The sequence below is a fragment of the Neltuma alba genome, unplaced genomic scaffold (genome assembly GCF_004799145.2).
Source record: "Neltuma alba isolate B1F8T4 unplaced genomic scaffold, ASM479914v2 tig00011543_pilon, whole genome shotgun sequence".
Taxonomy (NCBI): Eukaryota; Viridiplantae; Streptophyta; class Magnoliopsida; order Fabales; family Fabaceae; genus Neltuma; species Neltuma alba.
The window spans coordinates 792824-813772 of record NW_021636205.1 but is presented as its reverse complement, the minus strand read 5'-3'; the positions used below and the strand labels follow the sequence as shown (position 1 = coordinate 813772).

The window sequence follows — 20949 nt, the reverse complement described above, 5'->3', positions numbered from 1 at the left end:
GTTGATCGTGGGACCCATCAGCTAATTAATAAGGAAACCTTCAATTGAAAATCTCCTTCTGAATGGATTCCTTTCCCTGCTAATTTCAGCTTCTGTCATTTTCCATTTCCGTTTCTAAACTTTTCTTCTGTATTTTGAACACCTGAGGATTGGCCAATCTTAGCTATGAAGGTCATTATGAAGAATCTTGTGTTTGTGATAAGTGTCGTGTTATTTTATTTGGGACATTGCACCAAGACAACTGACAATTAAAAGAGGAAGCAAAAAGCTTATTTAGTACGCTAATCAAACATTACTACTACTATTTTTCCCAAAGCTGTATATAAATATCTGTCATTGGTGATCCATCACTTCCCATCAAACCATATACCTCTTTGAGTGAGAATGGATGCCTCTCATTGTAATGAAAAAGATACTATCTTCTCCTCCTAAGTCTTTGTTCCATCTGCCATCTGCCATCTGCCATCTGCCATCCTCTCTAGTTGGTCCGATATGAGCCAGACGATATTGCCGTGAATGAACTGGACTTCACTGGGACAACATCACTGATACTCTGATAGAGTCATTGACCTTAGTCTCCCTTGTTCAGCCTGAAAAGGAGGGACCCAAAGAGATTAAAGTCAAAGATCAAGTTTGGGGATCCCATGGAAAGAAGAGTTAACTTTGAGAGTTTCGCCAAGTCAGACCCATGTCCTATCATGTGATTATCATTAAATTCTGATGCGTCCAAGTTGTAGAGTTGCCCCAGACTTTCTGGAAGACTAACATTTAAATGATGTAAGAAGACATAGATCGAGCTGAGTCAACCATGACAAAGGGTATGTTTGAACTATCACACATATATTCATGTTATATATAAATATTTGCTTACCAAGTGATCATCATTAACATTACAGCATACAATATTGGCTTTTCTTCTTTGTAATTAGATTATTCTTGCGGTGATTATTCTTTTCAGACAAGGCCTTCTCCTTCTCCGTGTGGCAGACAGAGAGCATGATTGAAAGTGGTTGTCTTCTCATGGAGTTGATGTTAGTGAAAATTTATGTTTTGGTCCTATTCCTTCAACTTTGGGAAATTTGTCATTGCTGACTCACCTGGATTCATGTCTTCTAAAATCATTTAAATGGTAGTCTTCCAGAAAGTCTTGGGCAACTCTTCCAGAAAGAATTTGACGATAATCACTTGACAATCTGAAAGAAACTTCACCAAACTCTCGAAGCTGAGTTATCTTTCCATGGGATCCCCAAACATGATCTTTGACTTTGATTCTCTTCGGGTCCCTCCTTTTCAGCTTGAGCAAATTTATCTGTCATACTTGATGGGTCCTAAACTTCTTACATGTATGACAAATAAATTTGTTCAAGCTGAATTTTGCAGAACAAGGGAGACTAAGCTCAATGACTCTGCCAGTCTCCATCAGTTCATTCACAGCAATCTCGCTCCTTAGACCAACTAGAGAGGACGGAAGCTGATGAGGAGAAGATGGGGTCTTTTTCATTACAATGCACTTTCAAACCACACATGCCTTTGGGGAGCATGATGGCAAATATTATAAAGCATTGTAGCAAAACATTAGCAATATATCCATGATTACCCAAGATATGGTTTGATCTATGTGAGAAGGGATTGCTCCAATGACAGATATTTATAAACAACTTTGGAAAATAGTAGTAATCTTTGATTATGTTCATGGCCTAAGCAAATAAAAGAGGAAAATCACCAAATGGATCTCAGGTCGAAACCTTTTGTTAATAAAAGTAGACTTCCAAAAACATTCCTCGATTTAACAAGGTGTTTGGATGACCCCAAAAAGCACTTTTAAAAAGTACTTTCATGTAAGTTGAAATAAAACTCTTCTCATATATTTCGTATATCATAAAGTTATTTTTAAAACTATAGTTTGGTTTCCACCCGAATATCCTATGGTTCCGATTGGTACGAAGCATTGAAAACAAGGGGTAAGAATTGAGATTGAGATTGAAAACATGTGTTAAAAAGATGTTTAGCATGAGTGATTTTTTATCACATGGGATTGATTAATCCCATATAGATGGGATTGGAAAATACCACCGCCCCCATCGTATTCCCACATAAATGGATTTGTCTAATCCCAAGTATTAAGTAATTACTCATATTAAATACTTTTTTAATATAGCTTTTCAATTCTAATTCCAATTCTCACCTCTTATTTTCAATATTTCATACCGAACGGGACCTATATATAAAGTCTTTGTGTACTATATATTCTTAATTATCAAAGTATTATTTCGTATTAACCATGCTTCATTCTCCTCTTTTTAATTGAGCGTACTAAAGAAGCTTTACTTCCTCTATTAATTGTCTCCTGTCATGGCTCGTTGGTTATTTTCTTAGTCTAACACGCATGAAGAGGTTGCAGTGAATGATTAGTATCCATTTGGTTCTGTAATTTTGTACAATATTTTAGTTCATTTGAATCATTTTGCAAATTTTCGAATAAATACAATTGAGTCACAAAGCTATCACAGTTATTGATCATAATTATAATTTGTGTTTATGTTAATTTAAAATTAAAATAAACGGGCCTTATATTATTTTGAGGAAATTAGTTATTCATACATGAACAATGAAATATTACCTCTAGTCCTTAATATGATAGCTATTTTGACTTTTAATTTGGCTTTAAATATAAGACCCCAATCCATTTTATCTCTCTGTTTTTTTGTTTTTGCCAATCCACTTTGTTTCTCATATTTATTCATTTTTTTAGTAGTTACACATGTTAAAGATTTCATCAAATAATAGTTCAAGGTAATACACATGATTAATAATGGTATTTTAGGAAAGATAACACCTAATTATTACAAGTAACTAACTTAACAAACTTCTTTAATCTACTCAAATTAGTCAACTAGCTCTTGTATTAAGAACGGGAGGTAGCAAAATAATTCTAGTGTGAACACACCTTACAGCTGATCAACTGGCAATATATCTTGTACCATGGAGACCCAAACATACGTGAGTTGTTTAGGCCGAAGAACGTAGCAACATTAATTTGGTGATAATTGAGAGAGGCGAGAGATAGATCTGAAGTTGGAATTTTTTTAATAATTTATGACATATTTAATAAGTCAACTGTTCTTTCCTGGTTATTAATACCTATCTCTTTGATTTGACAAAAAAAAAAAGATAAAAAGAAGATAACACGTCTTCAATTGTAGAGTGAATACTGAATATCTATCAGTCTCTCATATATCCAGTCACGCACGTACGTACGCAAATAAAACAAAGACTGTCATTGAACATTATGATCGATCGTTCTCGCCCTTCCTTTGCTGGTATTAATTATATAGTGTTGATGAGTTGAATTTGGCAAAGAATAGTTCAACTTCCAATTCCATCTAATCAGTAAAAGATGCCATCGTTCAAATGAAGTTGCCAAGATAATTAAACAACATATATTAATCGTGGAACCCACTAAGTGAGGGAATCTTTAGTTACATTGGATTAGTGCTATGACTAAGAATAGCATCCATTTGCAGTTATTAGAGAGGTGCATGGTTCCTTATCCTTCACTGATCAATTAGGTTTTCCTAATCTGGAGGGGCAGCAAATTAATGGTATCACTAAGAAAAGCTTGTAAACACATTACCTTTTCCTTGGTATTCTTCAGCTGGTCTATACATTTTACTGAGAAAGATAAAGAGGCGTATGGGAATTGAATGCCATGCCTTAATTACTTTCTCCCGTTCATAATATAACATGTTAATTGAGCTTTCTCACACACTAAGGAATGAGGAGCACATTCCATGCTTATCGCAATTTGAACCATCTAGATCAATTTTGAATGGTCTAGATTAAATTTAATTTTTTTTATATATTTTAATTAATTGTTTGTTTTAATAGATACAGAATTTAAAACAAAGATAATCTTATAACTAACACTTCTTTTTAAAAAAATAAAGTTATCATTGAAAAATTACAAATTAAAAATTTTAAATATGAACTGTTCATATCAAATATTTAATTTTGGATGATCTAGATTGCATTACAGTTATGAGTCAGAACCTCAAGGAATGTTAGTTAAGCCATTAAATATGTTTTCAATTGATAAAAGTTACTTATTTGATCCTTATTAAAGAATATGATTGGAAAAAAAATTTCTCCTCCCTCTGCATTTGAAAATCTCTCCCCTCTCTCTAACAAAGGATAAAAATAAAAAAACTATCATTAATTTTCTGGTGAAAAAAAACTATGATTAATTACTCTGCCAACTTCTAATATTTTGGACCAAAATTTTTTTTCTAGAAAACTTATTATATTATAGACCAACATTTTTTTCGGTTCAGGGCTTTCTACTTTTAATGTCTTCCCTGAAATATATATATATATATATATATATCTTACAATACAGCAAGATAGTCTCTATAAAACTAAGAGGATATTTATATGTCAATTTTAGTTTTAATTTTCATATTTAAATATCACAATTATCTGGCATTTACATATCATCCTATGATTTATTCAAATGGTTTCTTCTTTGGTGGGATATTTATCAGCAAAAATTTAATGATGTAATTTTTAAACAGAATAAAAAATGTACTTTTTTTCCTGCCTTATAAAAAGATTATAAGAGTAAAATAAATAATACTAATCTTGCCTAAAATAGCTAGACTCACAACATAATATATCTCATACCATGGAGACCCAAACATAAGTCCACTACATGAGTTTTCCTTCCCATGAATTGGCACGCATATTATTAGCCTGCAATTTAGTCCAAACAGTCACCCATTCTCTCCCATCATTGCTAACTTGTGAAAATTTAATTTTGCCCTAAATATAATATCCCAATCTATTTTACTTATCATATTTATTCATTTTTATCTAAAAATTATACGTGTTAAAAGGGTTTCCATTCTAGTATACATAATTAATAAAAATATTTTTAAAAAGACAACACCAATTTATTATAAGTAAAGTAATTTAATTTTCTTAATTTTCATAAATTAGTTATGTATTCCCCTCCTCTTGATCCTTCCTCTTCAAACTTTTTCCTTCCAATTCTAATCATTTTTGGTCTTTCCAGAAACGAAAAACCGCAAATCTGCTTCGCAGTTCTTCATTCTGCAGATCGAGAAACCCATCACCAGTCGCTCCTGCCGTGCATGGTTCTGTCTTTCTCCTTTTCCCTCATGAGCCTCAGTGACCATGAATTCTTGAAGCTATGTACTATCCTATGTCAGTTCGTGGTGGTTTTAGTTGTTGTTGTGCTTAGCGAAACGGTAAGCCTACCATACAATCTCTCATTCTTTTCTTTCTATCTCCTTATGGATTTTTCGATTTTTGGAAATGAATTGTTAGTGTACGATGTTCTGATTTTTCTTCAATTAATTTCTTACTATCTTCTTTTTCTTCTTTGCATTTAGGTTCCTACCAGATCGGCACCATGTCATGACATCGACTGTGATTTCTTTGATTAATACAAAGCCAATGAAGTGGAGCCCCGCACAGTTCAGGATTCCCAATACAACTAACTTTGTGTGTCCCTTGAAGCTGAGTTCCTATTGGGATCTTTTCAGAAAATTTTTTGAAAAAAAGGCTCACGGCTTCCAAAAAAGACAATTGGACCATACTTTGAGGAATTTCGCCAGTGAGTTGATTGTTTTCAAGATCAAGTTGCAATCTCTTTCGGCACTTAGAACTGTGCTGCAACAAATTAAAGCCCAAGTCACCATCATTTACTCGAATGTGGTGCATTTACTGAGTGCGGAGAGTTTCTTGTCATCCCCAACTTTATTTTGATATTAAGAAAGAAGAAATAGAGTTATATAAACGTCTAATTAATCTTGGCGTATTATCCTCTTAAGTTGATCGATATAAACAAGTTCCATTTGTTGAAAATTGTAGCTATTCAGTTTTCTTTTTTTGATTGGATATTGATATTTTCGCGGAGAATGATAACTTTGAATATATAATCCTTCATCAGAAGACCTGTTAGATTTAATTTTTTTTTACCCCAAAAACTACCTTCATTCTATATATGAATATCATTAAATTATTATAGGTTTACCATCATACTGGAAAGTTGGCATTTAATTTTTGAGTAAAATTACATAAATAAGTTCAGACAATTTCTAAAGCACACTATATTAATAGTAAACAAAAGTATATTATGATTTAATGACATGAAAGCTTCCAAATAAGTAAAAAGTGGGATATTTAATCTCATTCATAATCTCAAACTATTAGCACATATTCCTTTAAATTTTAAAAAAAGATCTTTATTAAAAGGGTACAAGGGAGTCCTAATTAAGTAAATGTGAACTAAAATTGAACCCCCGATCCGGTATGTTCATCTGTTCTCCTCCTTTATTTTCAAACACTAAGTAAAGATTCAAAGAATATTTTCGAACAAATCTTCATTTCTTTTCTTCTTTTTTCCCCTTCTTTTGAGACATACCACTCTAGTACTTATTACAAGTTACTTACAACTCATTCTCACATGCTAATAAATGTGTTAAATTAATAAATTTTTTCAAATTTTACTCTTATTAAAATTTTTACTCTCACTATATTTACAAATCACTCTCACGTCTCTATCTTATTTTTTTCATTCCAACAAGAATCAAGTAAGGACAAAATTGCAAAATGATCATTAAATACTATACAAGTGACTTATATTTATAGTAAAAAATTTCTCCAACAAGTAACTTATAATAAGAACCATAGTGGTACTTCATTTTTTTTATTGTGTTTTTTTGCCTTTTCCTCTCATTTCTGTGGTCTTCTATCTAAGACTTCTAATTGTCTCTATGAATGGAAATACTACAGCGTCCTTCCTACGCAGTTTCGTTCTTATTTGTATATTTAGATTTTAGGTTTTGACCCTATTACTAGCTTCTTACATACGCATGATAATAATGGGGTGCATACATAATTCCTTGTCCTTCACTCAATTAGCTTTTCCTAATTTGGAGGGGCAGCAAATTAGTGCTATGACTAATTAAGAATTTAGAATAGCATTAACATACACGTCCTATTCTTTTTGACCAATTGCCTGTTCAATTTTACCGACAAATATGAAGAGGCGTGTGGGAATTGATGAGTTTGCCTTAATATGTTTTCAAAAACTTGTAGATCATATCGTGATTACAAAATAAAGGTTAATTACTGACAACATTAGCGATAGAAAATTATACTATCGCTAATATAAACAGGCAAATTTGAATATCCGGTAAACTTGAAATTTTTTAATAATTTAAGACATTAATAATCAAGAAAAAAACAGTTAATATCACATTAAATATGTCTTAATTTAATTCAAAAAAAGAAGGAAAGGAAAGATAACATGCCCTCAATTAATTAAATACAAACAGCTGTACCACCAAACCCCCCCCCCTCTTTTGCTTTTGACGGTCATGGTTAAAGGAATGGGAAAATACGTTAACTTTTCGAGGACAACCAAATGGGAAAGGAATAGCCATGCACCTTCACTAATCACCATCACTAACAAAGATAGAAACTCCATATTTGATTGTCAATATCAACAGCTTATTATCATTATTACTTTGAAATATGAGGGAGAGAGCAAGCAACCTGCTATTTCAGAGTACAGAATAAAGGGAATCTCTTTCCTTTTCCTTCCTTAATTTCCTTTCATTTCATCCATCACTCGCCGTGCCTCTGCCCAAAAAGGAAGACTGAAATGAAACAACACTTTCGTTGAATATACATTTGAAATTGATGAGCTTGATTCATTGAATATGATCGATCGTTCTCGGTCTTGCTTTGCTGGTATCAATTGGTGGTCCGTTCATTACAAATAGATAGTAATAAATTGATGGGTTTAATTTGACAAAGAACAGTTCAACTTCCAATTCCATGTAAGGAAGGGCCTACGTCCAAAGCCACAATGAAGGTTTGCATCTGATCAGTAAAAGGTGCCATCGTTCAAAAGAAGTTGCCAAGAAAAACAACATATCAATTAATCATGGAACCCACCAGCTGAGGGAATCTTTAATTATATGGGATTAGTGGTTAATGCTCTGTGACTAAGAAAAGCTTTTCCTAATCTGGAGGAGCAGCAAATTAATGGTACGACTAAGGAAATCTTGTAAACACATTATTAGCTTTTCCTTATTATTCTTCAGGTGCTCTATTTTACTGACAAAGATAAAGAGATGTATGGCAATTGGATGCCATGAATGCTCTGATATATATGTTTTCAAAACACTCCTCTCATTATGTTCGTTATTTTTGTTGAGCTTTCTACTCTTTATGTTTTCCCTATCTCATTTTCTGTAAGATAAATATCGCTCTTAATAAATATGCAAGATATTCTTAAAAAAAAGAGAGGATATTTGCATATAAATTTTTTAATTAATTCAGTGATATTAAATGGACAGAAAATGAAAATTTAATTGTCATGTTTAAATCTTACTTAAGTTAAAATTAAAATAAAAGGGACTTATAGTTCAAATAGATCATTTTAAAAAATTTTGAATGACTAATTTTGAGAATTACATACATAATTGAGTGACAAAACTATATCAGAGGTATTAATCATAGCATATGCACTTTTGCCAAATTACATTTGTGTGCATCTTAATTTAAAATTAAAATAAACGTGCCTTATATTATTAAGAGGAAATTGATTATTCATACATGGACATATGTTGTAAAATAAATAATACTAATTTCCCCGCCTAAAAGCGCGAACACAATTTACAGCTTAACTAGCGATATACTACCTCATGCCCTTAATACAATAGCTAGGTAACTAATTTAGGAATATTAAAAAAATTAGTTAAGTTTATTATTTATGACAAATATGTGTTACCTTTCCTAAACCATCCTATTTAATTATGTGTATTGAAACTAATTCTTTGTGGAAACCCTTTTGATGAGAGCCTTTGTCATTCTCCTTGGGGTTCTAGATCGAAAATAAATCCAAGCAATGTAATATAGTATAAAACTCGGGTCGTTTCACTTTAAAGAGCTTTTATTTGAAATCCCAAGCAAATTAAGTATCAAAAATAAAGAATTGACTTGGAAAGGGATTGATTTTCTTTTTAACTAACTAATTGGCAAAATTTAAAAGGATGTAAAATGAGTAAATAATTTTTGGATTTTTAGTTTATAAAATGGATATGAATGAAATAAGCAAAGAGAATTAGCAAGTGACAGCAAATGAAAAAGCAATCCTCTACCATAATGATTAAGGCTATCATTATTTCAAGTAATTTGGGAGTTAGCTAAATTCAAAAGACTCTAAGGGCCACCCCTTAGACTCGGTTTAGTTAGAATAATAAATACCAAGCCACCTTGTATATTAATTACTCACAATTAAACTGTTTCAGCACAATTAGCTAGAGAGAATCAAAGAAATGCAATTAATATTTTTAGTCCAATAACCAAGTCACCTTGAATTACCACTGAATGTTCACAATAATTTCAAAACATAGTTTGACCCAGTACAATGTAAAGAAATTAAAGCTAATCACAGCATAATGTTAAATGCTAATTAAAGATTCCAACAACTACAACCAATCTCAATACAAATATAAATCATCACAGCACATTCAAACATTATAAAATTCATTCTAAGATCTAGAAATTACAATTACAATAAAAAAAAGTAAAGATTGGAAAAGCTGAAACTCCCCTTTAAAGCTCTAAGTTCAAGCCATAACTATTGCTCTAGAGAATTGGAAGGATTTAGCTCCTCCTAACCATCACTACAGCTCCACCAAAATTCCAATTCGGTTCAGCCATGAAGAACAATGAAGATGGAATTTGGAGGAGTGATTTAGCCGTGGAAGCTCACTGTTTTCTGGTCTCTGGTTCTGTCACGCCGTCTTTGATCTCTCCTTTTTCTCTGCTATCGCTGATCTGTCTCTGCCACCAGGAAGAAGTCGTGGAGAAGAAAGAAGAAGAGATGCTGTCGATGGAAGATGAAGACTCAAAGGAATGGAAGTGTGATCGCCGTGAAGCTATGGTCCTTCATTCTCTCTTCCTCGCCGCTGGTCCTCTCTCCTGTTTTTTTTCTGCCTCCCGCCATCGCTCCTCCCTCTTCTTGATGACCGAATGAGGGTGATGATAATTGATTTAGGGATGTGTTTTGCTCCCCCATTTATTATTATTATTATTTCTTTTTAATTTATTTTTTTAATTTTCATTATTTTTAAATCTTCCAAAAACCTGCAATCAAAATTCAAGAATAAGGTAGCATTAATTGTCCTTAAAAATCAATCAATCACAATTATGACAAATTTACCCCTATTATGCACTAATTCAAGTTAAAGCACTCTAATATAAATTATACTCAAATAATACAATTAAGGACCAATAATAATGACAAAAACCCACCAAAAATATATAAAAATGCATGTAAAAACATAGGTTTGTCACCCTTACAATCAATAGATATATTTTGTTTCCTTGCACTGAAAAAAAGAAGATATAAAGTTTGGAAAAAAAAAATGAATTGATGTTTTATATTTAAAACCAAATTCAATCCTAACTAGCTTTTATATTAAACACATGAGTTAACATCACTCATACCATGGAGATACAAACATGAGTCCAATAATAAATTAAAAATGAATGTAAACAAGAATTGAAACTTAACCATAAAAATTGAGTCTTAAATATGGACACTCAGGACTCAAGATTCTTCACAACGAATGAATATACTATATAGTAGGATGATAAAAGCCTTGTATTCTAAAGTAGAATATGATAGTTTAAAATTTAAATTGTCTGAGTATATATTATCAAACACCAACAATAATTAATGATACTTCAACAAGATAGTATAAACACGATTTAATAACGGTGAGTGGTTAAACGTTAACGTATCCATCGTATTTTAAGCAAAAGGCTTCCAGACGCAAGCCACCCTCCTGGACCTTTGCTTGCTCTTCCTTCAAATGTGAAAAGCTAAACAAAAACATAATGTGCCATTTTTAAAAGTTGTTTTGGCATTAGAAGGAAGTGAAAGTGATAGAGGGGCTGTGTAGCTGGGACTCATCTTTTATCATATTTTTAACCAATAAGGAGTGCATTAATAAGAATAAGTAAAACAAGAAATAAAGCATTTAATACCTTTTCAAAATATATAAATGACACCTATTATGAAATGATAAAAGGGTTTTTGGTGATAACGTATAAGAAAAATCTGGGAAAAATATTTCAGAAATTTAGCAATGACAGATAAGGACGACGGATTTTAATAATCTCAGGTTTTTGATATAATTAACTGATTTGAAATTATTAAAATTCAACACCCTGATTTGTCATATCTAAATTCTCAGAGTATCTTTCTAGGATTTTTCCGGGTTTGAATCCTCTTAGCGGCACCCTCAGTCAGCGTGGCAATATGGTTCATTCAGATTAATTTATGAGCTCACAATATGCCACACATCATCATGCTATTAAAAATAAATCTGATCAATATTATAAAATTACTGTATAATTTTAAACTTTTTTTTTCTTTTGTGGAGCGAAACACCTAATTTCTTAAACCTACTCATTTTAATGGTAGAGTTTACTGGGAGTCCAGCATGTATAAACTGAGCTACATAGAACCATAAGCAAGGCAAAGCTATGTCATCAAGTATTTTAATTAAAAATTAAAACAACTAAAATATTTAATATAGCTTTAATTTGCCACTCTTTCTGGTCTTATATCTGACTCGATCTATATCAGATTGGATCGAGATAAATTTTCCCATTGAGGTTAAATAGGACTGTAAAATTGTATATAAATATTTGGTGTGGTCATCTGAATCAATCTAGACCTCTCATAAATCTTCTAGTTGAAATGACGTGGCTGCAAAAAAAAATGAATATTTCATGCTAAAAAACCTTAAAGAATAGTTTTAAGTACACTATGATAAAGATTTATTCTTAATTTTTATTAACATAATGAAGTGGCATATTGTGAGCCCTAGATAAATCTCAATAGCCGCCATTTGGACGCTGAGAGTATCATCTTCCGATTTTTCCAGACTTATAATGAAATGAGGGAAGTAAAAAAATTACTACACGTAATTTCTTTTTGAGGCAATGTCCTTGCGTATCCATTTTCATTACATATTACTACATTTTTCTCTTTGGGCGTCCCACCAATGCAGAAGTGCCATTTGGCACTGGACCATCTTCCCTCTTTTGCTATATATATATATATATATATATATATATAAAATACCCACTCACACTCTGCAACACCATCTCATCAATTTCCATCCTTACCAATGTCCTCTCTACTCTTCCTCTTCCTTCTCATCTCACCTCTGAGCATTAATTTCCCATTCGATGTGGTTTTATTTGTTGTTGTGCTTTGCAAAACGGTAAGTCTACCATACAATCTCTCATTCTTCTCTTTCTATCTCGTTATGGATTTTGTTGATTTTTGGAACTGAATTGTTGGCGTGATGTTATGATTTTTCTTTAATTTCTTACTATCTTCTTTTCCTCCTTTGCATCAAGGTTCAGATCAGATCTATCTGCACATGCATGTCATGACTTCGATTGTGATTTCTTTGATTAACTCAGTAAATTAAAAGGTATATTTTGACTTCGACTTGGTATACTCTGACATTAATTTTCAAGGGGAAAGTGATTGAACTACGTACCAACTCTACCTCCTTCAATCACACAGTTTTAATTTGACACTTGTCAACTTAGAAACATCAATCAATCGCTTCCATATATCTCAAACACTAGTTCCCAGCAAGTTGATGTTAGTGAAAATTTATTCTCTGGTCCTATTAATCCATGGCTTTCATATTATGCAGGCAAGGGGCTATTGAATCAAATATTTTGTTCTCCGCAGTATCCAATACCATGAGGGAAGTTTTTTTGATAAACACTATGAGGGAAGTTAATTGGCCTATTTGTGGGGAATAGTTCCACTAAATTGATTGGATCTTAATCGGAGAACCTTTGCATTATGTCCTAACCAATTTGGTATATATGCTGATAATTTATTCTCTCCTACATCAAGGTCCTGCAAGTTCTGGCAATTTTTAAAGGATGAAGGTATCTCTCCAATTAAGTTATTTTTTTCTTAAGATCCAAAACATTATGATTAGACAAAAAGCCCAAAGATATCCAACGATTTCCAATCATTCATCCGACAATCTATTAGCTCACCTGATAAAAGATTATCAGACATAACCAAATAGACTAACTGGCTTCTCCCACATTCATTTTTTGACAGAATAAAGGAGAAAGGGATCCTTGGAAAGACCTTTCTTTTTTTTTGTGCATTGAACCAGACAACATTTGGTGACAATCGAGGGAGGGTGCCTTTGATTTTATTTGAATATAACCTTATGTTGTAGAGTTTAGTAATACATTGGAAATGTCCCCGACAATTGTGTTGTAAGTTACGTGGTACTTGCTCTACAAAGTCCCAAAATTTGTCTTGGGATTCCAATGAAAAGCTTGAGTTACTAATTTGTAATAACTCGAGATGTTTGGGTGTGTAGCCATGTAGGAAGTTTAGGATCTACCATGTATCAAATCAATTTGTTCAAGCGGAAAAGGAGTAACCCAAAGAGAATCAAAGTCAAAGATCAAGCCTAGAGATCCCATTAAAAGATGAGTCAGCTTCGAGAGTTTGGCGAAATTTCTTTCAGACACATACCTGGTCAAGTGATTATCATCAAATTCCAGTATCTCCAAGTTCAGGAGGAGCCCAAGACTTTCTAGAAGATTACCATTTAGATGATTTGAGAAGACATGCATGGAGGTGACTCAACGATGATAAATTTCCCAAAGTTGAAGGAATAGGACCAGAAAATAGATTTTCACCATCACAACTTGTTGTAGATGTTCAATTTGGCGTAACCAATCTGGAATTGATGATCTGCTGAGTTTTTTGTGCTTCAAATAAAAGTTCCGCAATTTTGAAGGTTTAATAATCTCTCTGGGAACTGGTCTTGAAAATTAGTATAGCTCAAGTCAACGTAAGTGAGATTCGTAAGATTGAATAGCCAATAAGGTAAGAGAGAGCTAAAACCGTTATTTGTAGGGCTAATGAATTCAAGTGAAGTAAGATTGACGCATTGGAGAGTTGGTGGTTCAGTCAGGGAGTTATATATACTTTGATGGTTGTCAACTTAGAAACACCAATCCCTCTCTCCAAAGTGTCAATCTTACTGCACTTGAATTCATTAGCCTTAATTATAAATTACGGTTTTAGCTCTCTCTTACCTTATTGGCTATTCAATCTTACTAATCTCACATATGTTGACTTGAGTTATACTAATTTTCAAGACTAGTTCCCGGAGAGATTATTAAACCTTCGAAAATTAAGTTGTATTTAAAGCACAAAAACTCTCCAGAGTAATTCCAGAATGGTTAGGCCAATTTGAACATCTACAAGAAGTTGATGTTAGCGAAAATTTATTTTCTTGTCCTATTCCTTCAGCTTCAGGAAATTTGTCATCGTTGACTCACCTCCATTGCTTAGCATCCTTGTGACTTGCTACATCCAGTCCTTAATATAATAGCTAGTTTAACTTTTAATTTAGTCTTAAATATAAGATCCCAATCCATTTTATCTCTCATATTTATCCATTATTTTCAAAATAGCCCTTATAGTAATTACACATATTAAAGATTCTATCAAATGGTAGTTTTAGTTAATATACATGATTAGCAAAGGTATTTTAGGAAAGACAACACATATTTATTATAAATAACTAACTTAATTAATATTTTTAATTTATCCAAATTAATTAACTATGTTTTATATCAAGGACCGAAGATAGTATCAACTACTCTTATTGTCCATAATATAGATCGCTTCTAGAAAAATGGCTTTATCTAAAATATAAATCATTTGGAGAATAATTAATGTTTATTTGTTAGTTCTATCCCTGCAATTAATGCTCAAATGTATTAGTAATTCTTTTTGTTTTTTATCTCGTTCACAACATCATTCGATATGGGTAAAGTTACAAAAAAATTTTAATTTGGAATATATCTAACAAATTTGATTTGGAATATTTTTTTTATAAGCAATTTAATTTGGAATATATCTAATAAGTTAACTACCATTTTTTGATATTGTCGAATTAGTTAAATTGACTTATATTGTGGACGGGAGGGAGTACTTCTCTTGAAGGAATTATATGCATTTATTTACTTTTTAAATATAAATAACATGTGAATTGGAATCATATGTCCCTTTAAAAAACAAAAAACAAATAACCAAAGGTTACGGGGAATAATAGGATTTGATCGCAGCGCTTGCGATCCAAAATTCCCTTTCAAGTCAATATAAAAACTTTAGGCCATTTCCTATTGTTTATTAAAAAGAAATATTTTAATTTCGTCTTTAGTTATACAGACATACTAGTACTTCTTAAGGATTCAAGTTGTATGCAGAAAATAGTACTCTCTCTCTATAAATATATATCTATATATATTACACGGCTTTAAAGTAACTAAAAACTTCTATAATGCTTAATGTATGAGTGACTTAACTAATTTGAGTAGATTAAAAAACCTAAATAAATTATTTAATTAGAATAAATGTAATATTAGAATACATATCAGTTTATAAGTTAAATAAATAAATTTAGACAAAAAATGATAAATATGAGAGATAAAATAAATTAAACTCTTAAACCAAAAGAACTTTCTAACTAACTCCTAGGGTTATACTAGAGAAGTAAGAGGTTTGTTTTACTCACCACGATGCCCACTAGGTCTTCAACGACAGAGACCGTTCATCCTAAGGACCAATATGACATAAAGTTTGTCTCTGATGTGATAGAGGAATCTGAAGTAAGCATGCCTGAAATTTCTGTTGAAGAAAATATCAACACAAACTCCCCAAAAGGCTGTGGCAAACTCAACTCCCAACCCAATGTAGGAGGAAGATAGAAATTCTTCTTCTTCACTGTCATTTATTTCAAGGGAATCCACGTCTTGTTTGTCTGTGCAGTTCTTTGAAAGTGGAGCTCCACATAATTCAGAATTCCCATTATAGCTTTGTGCATGAGACCCTTGAAGTTGAGTTCCTGATAGGATCTTCCCAGGAATTGTTGAAGGAGTAGGGGTTCAAGGTTCCCAGAAAAGATAACTTAGCCATGCTTTGACGAATTTCACCCAAAAGTTGATTGCTTGAGAGATCAAGAGACTCCAAATTATTCCAGTTGCTGACCTCATTTGTTATGTTTCCCTCAAGTTGATTATGAGATAAGTTCAAAGATTGTAATCCAGCCAATCTAAATATTTCTGGAGGTATTGATCCAGAGATATCATGGAATGTGCAAATTCCCTTAGCTACACATGCTCTTGTTTGGATTAACGAAGTAAAAACTACACTTCACCAGCAGCAGCGTCTTCTGTCAAAGGGAAATACATATTTATATGTGTGTGTATATTTATATATATTAAATTTTCAAAGTTAAAAAAAAAAAAAGCTTAGTAAAAATATAATTAAACCAGAAGTTTGTTCACTTACTACAATTTACCAATAAGGTTTTCAGCGGAAACGAAGTAATGTTCATCTTGAGGACCACTATGATATAAAACTCAGGTGGGTGTTATAGAAGGTTAGGATTTACTTTCAAATAATATGCATTATTGGGTTCTTGTGCCAGTTGGTTGTGCAGTGTGGGGTTTCAGACTGGATTCTTATTAACGTCCATGTGAATCTTACTATCTCTATCTCTGCGGAAGGTATTATTATGATCTGCACGTTTACTTTTAAATATTAAGAAAAATATCTGTATTATAAGCTTGTTTGGACGCATCTTTTATCATCTTTTAACTAACAAGCAGTGCATTAACAATGTTTTCACTCGCAGTTTTTTCTCGCAAAATCGAGAACATTAATTATTGGGCTTGGAATAAAACTAAGAAAACTTATTAGAAACTACGGTTGTGGAGAGAGAATTTTCTGCTCAATTCATCTCAAGCTTCATCAGAAAGAAAGGAACGAGAAAAATTCTCTGGACCTGTCTCAAACTAATTTGACAAAGGTTCAGATAACTTTATCTGAAATTTGCCAAACTAAAGGCGAATTTAGCAACAGACTTTTTAAAAACAGAAAAATCCATCCCTATATCAGTTGTTAGTAATCATCATCATCATTTTTCTAATTAAGAGTTCAATAATTTTCTGTGATTGTGGGGATTTACCAAAACATTAGACCAACTGTTGGTTGACGGTGACTACAACTCAATCGTCCTGACAAAGAGGATCATTCCTTCTCACCAATTTACTCATCTCAATCTTAGAGCGCACAACCACAAAATTCGCATCAGCCTGAGCAACGTCTCTGTGACTTATCAAATCCATCTGTTTGAAAGGAATATAATTACGTGTATTTCTCTATTTTTTAAATATAAAACATCTGAATTGGAATCATATGTCCCTTTTTATTGGTTTTAATCAAGCACGCAAAGGTTACAGGGAATAGGAGTATGATGGCAGCGCTGGCCATCCCAAATTGCCTGTCAAGTCAATATAAGAGGTCTATTTCTGAACTAATTTCCTCGTTATGTAAGGACACATGCTTATTACAGATACAAATTTATTTATGCAGAAAATGGAACTATAGTAGTAGTACACGGCCTCAAAGTAACGCAACAAACTAAAAGCTTCACTCCACTTGTAATATGCATTCATCAATAGCTTCACTTCGCCCTCCCTTGCAATGTTCAGTCTAAATGACTTGATGAGCTGACTTACTGAACACGCATAGCAACAACCTGCATAATATATGACCAAAGCATGTCTTCTTGTCATAGTTATTTGTGATTAGAATAAAAGATCTATATAGTTTTAGCATACTATAAGAAAAGGGAAATATATAACATTTAAAAGACTTAGTCAAAACTTACATCACAAGTTTGTTTCACTTACCACAATGCCAGCAGGGTCTTCAACGGAAACGGTTCATCCTGAGAACCATTATGACATAAATTTTGTCTCTGATGTGATATAGGAATCTGAAGTAACAATGCCTGAAGTTCCTGTGGAAGAAAATGGCAACATAAACTCCCCAAAAGGCTGTGGCAAACCCAACTCCCAACCCAATGTAGAAGGAAGATAGAAATTCATCTTCTTCATTGTCATTTCCTTCAATGTGTTCCACGTCTTGTTCGTGTATGCAGTTCTTTGGAAGCGGAGCACCACAAAGTTTAGGATTCCCAATATAGCTTTGTGCATCGGACCTTTGAAGTTGAGTTCCTGATGGGATCTTTCCAGTGAAATTGTTGAAGGAGAGGTTCAAGATTTCCAAAAAAGACAATTTATCCATGCTTTGAGGAATTTCACCGGAAAGTTGATTTCTTGAGAGATCAAGAGACTCCAAATTGTTCAAGTTGCTAATCTCATTTGGTATGTTTCCCTCAAGTTGATTATGAGATAAGTTCAAAGATTCTAATCCAGTGAGGCTAAATATTTCTGGAGGTATTGATCCAGAGATATTATTACTTGATAGATCAATAGCATGCAAAAACTTCAAGTTGTTTTCATAACTCAATCCTTGGCCTTTTATATGCACCATAACATTGTCACTGATATGACTCAAAAATCCTGGAGTTTTAATGCAAACTCCATAAACCCTATTATCTAAAGAATTAGGGAAAGCCATAGCTGTGAGATTTTGTATACAAATAGGTAATGAACCTGATATTTTGTTGTCTGCAAAATCCAATATTCTAAGGGAAGCCAATTGGCATATTTGGGGTGGTATATTTCCACTTAGTTGATTGGATCTTAGTCGAAGAATCTTTGCATTTTGTGCCATCCAATTCATTAAGAATCCAGATAATTTATTTTCTCCTACATCAAGGATCTGCAACTTCCTGCAATTTACCAGCGACAAAGGTATCTCTCCAAATAAATTATTTTTGTTGAGATGCAAAACCACAAGGTTAGACAACAAACCAATTGAATGGGGGATTGTGCCTGTTAGATTGTTGCCATCTAGCCTCACAAAAACCAATGATTTACATTGCATCCAACAATTTGTAAACCCTCCAGATAAAAGATTAAAAGACATGTCCACATACTTTAATTGGCTCGTCCCATTCATTTTTTGACACAATAATGGAGCGATAGGCCCTTGGAAAGAGTTATGTGACACATTGAACATCGCAACATTTGGTGACAATCGAGGGAGGTTGCCTTTGATTTTATTTGAACCCAGATTTATGATGGTAGAGTTTAGTAACACGCTAGAGATCTCCCCATGAATTGTGTTATGTTGTAATTGTATGTATGGCACTCGTGCTACAAAGTCCCAAAACTTGTCTTGAGGCTCAAATGAAATTGTTGAGTATTTAATTACTAGTCTGGAAAGAGACATTTGTGTATATATCCATGGGGGAAGTTTAGAGCCCACCATGTGATCCAAATAAACCTCTTCAAGCTGAAAAGGAGGAACCCATACAGGATTGAAGTCAAAGATTAAACCAGGTGATCCCATGGAAAGATAATTCAAATTTGAGAGGTTGGCAAAAAAATTTTCAGACACATACCCTGTCAATTGGTTATCATCAAAATATAATGCCTTCAAGTTGAAGAGTTGTCCAATAGTTTCTGGTAGACTTCCATTTAAGTAATTTGAACTAACATCCAAGTAAATCAAGGATGAGATATCTCTCAAAGTTGAAGGGATTGGACCAGTAAAGGAATTTTCACTAAAATCAAGAAACTGTAGGTGTTTAAGTTGGCCTAAGGAATCTGGAAGTGGACCAGAAAAGGAATTTGCACTAACATCAAGAAAGTGTAGATGTTCAAGTTGGCCTAAGGAATCTGGAAGTCGACCAGAAAAGGAATTTGCACTAACATCAAGAAAGTGTAGATGTTCAAGTTGGCCTAACCAATCTGGAATTGGACCAGAGAAGGAATTTTCACTAACATCAACAAACTGTAGATGTTCAAGTTGGCCAAACCAATCTGGAAAGAATTCAGAGCTAAAAGCATTATGAGCGAGGCCAAGAAATTCAAGCGAAGTAAAATTGACATAGTGGATAGATGCACTAATATTTGAAAGCTGACAACTATCAAAGCGCAACTCAGTAAGGAAAGGAACAAGAGTTGCTAATTGGTGCCAATCAACTCTCCCTTGAAGATTAATGCCACAAAAGTTAAGATATTTCAAGGCGGGAACACAAGAAAGCCAATGAAGACTATCAAAGTGAAGATCTTCATTATAGGATAAATCTAGATAATGAAGATTAGAAGAATTTTGGCATTCAAACGCAGATATGTTGGTAGAGTTTGAGATATCCACACTATCATTTTGGATAATAGCATGGAAGTCATGATTTCTCAAATCCAAGTAATTTAGAAACTCAAGCTGAAGCAAAGATAGGTGGAGATCACCTGTAAGACACTGGCTTTCGTCCTCTTCATCACAATCAGTAGCACTGGGTTGTGGAGAACATGGGAGGTTAAGCATGATCACTCTACCGGTGGTGTTGTCACACTGAATTCCTTCCCACTGACAGCAATCTCGTTCATCAGACCAAGTAGAGAGGATGGCGTATGGATCAGAAGCAGTGTGTTTGAAGTTTAGGAGAAGATGACGGTCTCTTTCATTGCATTGAGCGCTCAAGCTGCTGCACATGTCTTGGGAGAGCATGGTTGCGAATATTATCAGAGAGCATAGCAGCAAAGCATTAGCAATAGAGGGGAAGAATAAGGTATCCATGATCTCTGAAGATATGGTTGCATGTGTGAAGATATTGTGGCCAATGACACCCATTTATATGCCTATAAGATGACAATTACTGTTTGTCTTCGTGACATAATCCATGAAAATATTAATGATTTTTCCTTTTCCGTCATGACTGGGCAACACGGTGGAGTTACAGATACAGCAAAGCTTACATTTTTTATATGCCCTAACCAATAAAATAATTCCAACTCCTATATTATGGGCCCCTGAAAAGAATTGCTGTTTTTTTTAAAGTTTTAATTCTC

At 33.2% G+C, this 20949-nt stretch overlaps 1 protein-coding gene and 1 long non-coding RNA gene across 2 annotated transcripts; one reads left to right on the top strand and one right to left on the bottom strand.

Annotated features, from left to right (window-relative positions):
* Positions 1-600: 600 nt before the first annotated feature.
* Positions 601-13632, top strand: LOC114714836 (uncharacterized). Its single transcript, XR_003737487.1, has 3 exons — positions 601-656; positions 10982-10986; positions 13579-13632. It is a non-coding gene; the product is annotated as an uncharacterized LOC114714836 (long non-coding RNA).
* Positions 13633-17896: 4264 nt separating this feature from the next.
* On the bottom strand, positions 17897-20731 carry LOC114714816 (receptor-like protein EIX2). Its single transcript, XM_028899586.1, has one exon. It carries the CDS (start codon positions 20729-20731, stop codon positions 17897-17899), a length of 2835 nt encoding a protein of 944 aa, XP_028755419.1.
* Positions 20732-20949: the final 218 nt, after the last annotated feature.

Coding starts and splice junctions, on each gene's coding strand:
- LOC114714816 (XM_028899586.1), bottom strand. CDS start 20,731: ATGGGTGTCATTGGCCACAATATCTTCACACATGCAACCATATCTTCA.